The 3,368-nt window shown below is 34.4% G+C and overlaps 1 protein-coding gene across 1 annotated transcript; it reads left to right on the plus strand.

The window, feature by feature from the left end:
• Positions 1-1,083: 1,083 nt before the first annotated feature.
• Positions 1,084-2,559, plus strand: LOC144561863 (salutaridinol 7-O-acetyltransferase-like). The gene has a single exon (XM_078310964.1). The coding sequence runs from the start codon at positions 1,134-1,136 to the stop codon at positions 2,403-2,405; it is 1,272 nt and encodes a 423-aa protein (XP_078167090.1). The 5' UTR covers positions 1,084-1,133; the 3' UTR covers positions 2,406-2,559.
• Positions 2,560-3,368: the final 809 nt, after the last annotated feature.

Raw genomic sequence — 3,368 nt, forward strand, 5'->3', positions numbered from 1 at the left:
AAATTTTTTTTATTATATCATATTTGTTCTTCTAAATTTCAAAACTCACACTAATATTTAGCTTGTGTTTGAATTAAGCGCCCAATTTTATCATTTTTTGTTATTAGAACTCAGTTTAAATATATGAAGTTCGTATTTTATTTTTTATTAATTTTTGAAAAATATGTAGCATGATGTGTCGGAGAAATATTCAATATTTTAATTTGTCAATTTAAGAGGAAAAATAATTCCAAAATTTTTTAATATCCAACATTAAATATAAATTAACGGATCTGACTAGTTTGGTTGAAATTTTTTAAAAATGCCCAGGCCAGCCAAACTTTTGGCGGCCTGGTATTTTTTTTTTCTAAAATAGTATATAGTTTTTTTATCAGGTCGGCCAAAGTTTAGGTGGCCTAGTATTTTTTTCCTGTGAAATAGCATATAATTTAACAGTTTGATTCTGTGATCTCTTTAGTAGACTGCAATGCAGTTTTGAACAAATAATTGATTAAATAAAAAACAACCCTGAATGAAGGTTAATTTAACGTAATTGATTTAGTATCATTTAGTTTATTTTAGCATAATTAGCATAATTTAGTTTATTTTAAATAGATAAAAATAATTGGATTTTATTATTGTTATTTTGGATGATTATCTTTGTTACAAAAGTGTATTAGTTGAGTTGCATGAAGTGTCAATGTTTCAATAAATTCTAATTAAATTAAATTCAAATTATTCTCCTGCATGCTTCTTGCTGAGGGTTGAGATTTGTTCCTCTGTCAATCCAACGGCTGGGATGGTAAATATGTGTTACTGTTTAAACTTTAAAGCTTAAAAAACAGGGTTGAAAAATATTCTGTTCGATTACTCTGAGAAAGTAAAGATGAAATACGGCCACTACTTTGTATTGCCTGCTCTCCATTATTTCAAATGGAGAAATGGCATTTACATGAAAATAATCTGTCCAGTTTATTAAAAACTGCAGGGGATTACATGACTTTACTTGGTCAGCAAATTTGTGGAAGCAAATCAAAACTGACTAGTCCTCACCATTTCCTCGTTTCTTCTTTTCGAACAGCTCAAATCTTATATATATAGGTACACAAATGTTAACCTGATAGATATATTGATAATCAAACCAGTTCTTGAAAATGGCCAAGGTGACCATTCTTTCAAAACAAATCATCACGCCTTCACAGCCTACATGCAATTCTATTCCTTCTATCTCTCTCTCTCTGCTTGATCAGGTTGCACCTCCAATCTACACCCACATCCTCTTCTTTTACTCCACCTATTTACTAGACACACCAGAGAAGCTCAAATCTTCTCTCTCCCAAACTCTGAAATACTTTTATCCACTTGCTGGTAGGATCAAAGATACTGATAAAGGGAAACTTCATGTCGAATGCAATGATGAGGGTGTTGAATTTAATGAAACTCGGGTTACCGGTGCCAATCTGGAATCAATCCGTCAAGGACCAGCAGTTGAATTGTTTAAAGAGCTCCTACCAATAAAGAAAAGCATGTTTGATTACCGAGAAAACGATCCCCTGCTTGCCGTGCAGATTAATGTATTAGATGGTGGAGGATTTGTTCTTGGTATTTCCATTTGTCATCTTATTGCTGATGGTGCCTCTCTTTCTATGTTTATAAATTGGTGGTCTTGCACTTCTCGAGGTTTTACTGAGAATTTATTACCAGTTCCCTTGCCGCCACGGTTTGACTGTGCATCGGTGTTTCCTCCCAAGGAGATCACTCAAAACACACCGCATAAAAGATCTACTGAAGATAGTGGTCCAAATCAAGATATCGCAATTAGATGCTTCAGTATCGACTCAAAAGCCATGGAAAGGCTTAAGCAGGTCGGTATTGGCCAGTCAACACGGGTCGAAGCTGTATCTGCACTGGTCTGGCGATGCATTAAACGAGCACAAGGAGAGGACATAGTGTCTATGTCACATGTTGTGAATTTTCGTAAGAGAATGGCTCCGATACTATCGAACGAGTCATTTGGGAACATGTGGCTTGATGTGGAAATAAAAGAACCAGAAACAGAAGCAGAGAAAAATGGAGGCATTGAACAAAATATAAGGAGAGCAGTGAGAGGGGTCGACGAACAGTTTGTAAGAATGAAAGCGCAACAGATTTGGGATGAGAGAGAGGAGAAGGGAACAGAAAGTGCAAAGTTCATATTCACTAGTTGGTGTAGGATGGGGTGGTACGAATGCGACTTCGGCTTCGGGGAGCCCGTCTGGGTAGCGTGCGGGTTAACTGATATGAGGAATGTTTGCATATTGATAGATGCAAAGGATGGGCATGGGATGGATGTCTGGTTGTGGATGGCGGTCGACGAAATGGAGAGGATAGAGAATGATCATGAGTTTATGAAGTTTGTATGCTCTTCTGATCTTAGCGCACAGTAAATTTCTCTAAAAATATATTTTTAATGTATTTTGTAATGATTATGTTGTTATGAATGTAGTAGTTTCTATTATTTTTTGGTTACTAGGAGAACGATCATGATTAGGCAACATTGTAAATTATAAGAATCTGATATTGGTACTTGTATTTTATGAATATTTTCTTTGTATTGAATATATGAGTATATCATCTCTTACAAGGAGTAGTATTTATATATCTAGGCCTATTGTACCGTTGGTACCTAATATTTGATACCAATGGTAACTTTCCAAAAAAGGTACTATTCTACTTTTTTCCAAATTACATTTTTACCTCTAATTACTCTTTATTTTCAACAAACAATCAAACATACATCGGTCCGAGAAACATTAGTAACTTCAATATTACGTATTTCTTCATCAAAAGTTTGTAATATTATATTTGCCCTTCAAAATTACAAACACTAACATATTTACCCATTTCATCAATTTTTCCATTAAAATTAAATCATTCTAAACTTTTAAATTCATAATTCCCATTTTACCCTTATAAGAAATAAAAGAAATTTAAGCAAGCTGTTGTCTCTTTCATATTAAGAAACTATGAAAGACATATTGCGAACCTAAGGTATTGTTTCAGTGAGATATTTCATTAAAATAACAATTCCGGACACTGGTTCAGTCGGTACCGGTGCTTCTCCTTTGTGCTGGTAAAGCTTTGAGTTGATGTGAGGACTTGTTCCCTGGAGAACAATACTGCTATAGTACAGAAAGGGCAATAAGAACAAATTGTTCTTTCTGCTATTACAGATTCCCTATAAAACAGATTGTTGGATCAACAAAAGGGACTCTTAGTTTGATCACGGCGTACAGATTCTGCGATGCCAAATATCACGCTAAAGAGTATTTTTAGTATAATTGTCAGTAGGCGTCTCGGCAACTGACCTTCAAAATAAAATTAGCTATGTTTGGTTTTTTTAGTTTAAT

Source organism: Carex rostrata, chromosome 1, assembly GCF_964058835.1.
Source record: "Carex rostrata chromosome 1, lpCarRost1.2, whole genome shotgun sequence".
Taxonomy (NCBI): domain Eukaryota; kingdom Viridiplantae; phylum Streptophyta; class Magnoliopsida; order Poales; family Cyperaceae; genus Carex; species Carex rostrata.

Bases quoted from the DNA above. Each gene is read 5' to 3' on its own strand.
- LOC144561863 (XM_078310964.1), top strand. From the start codon at position 1,134: ATGGCCAAGGTGACCATTCTTTCAAAACAAATCATCACGCCTTCACAG.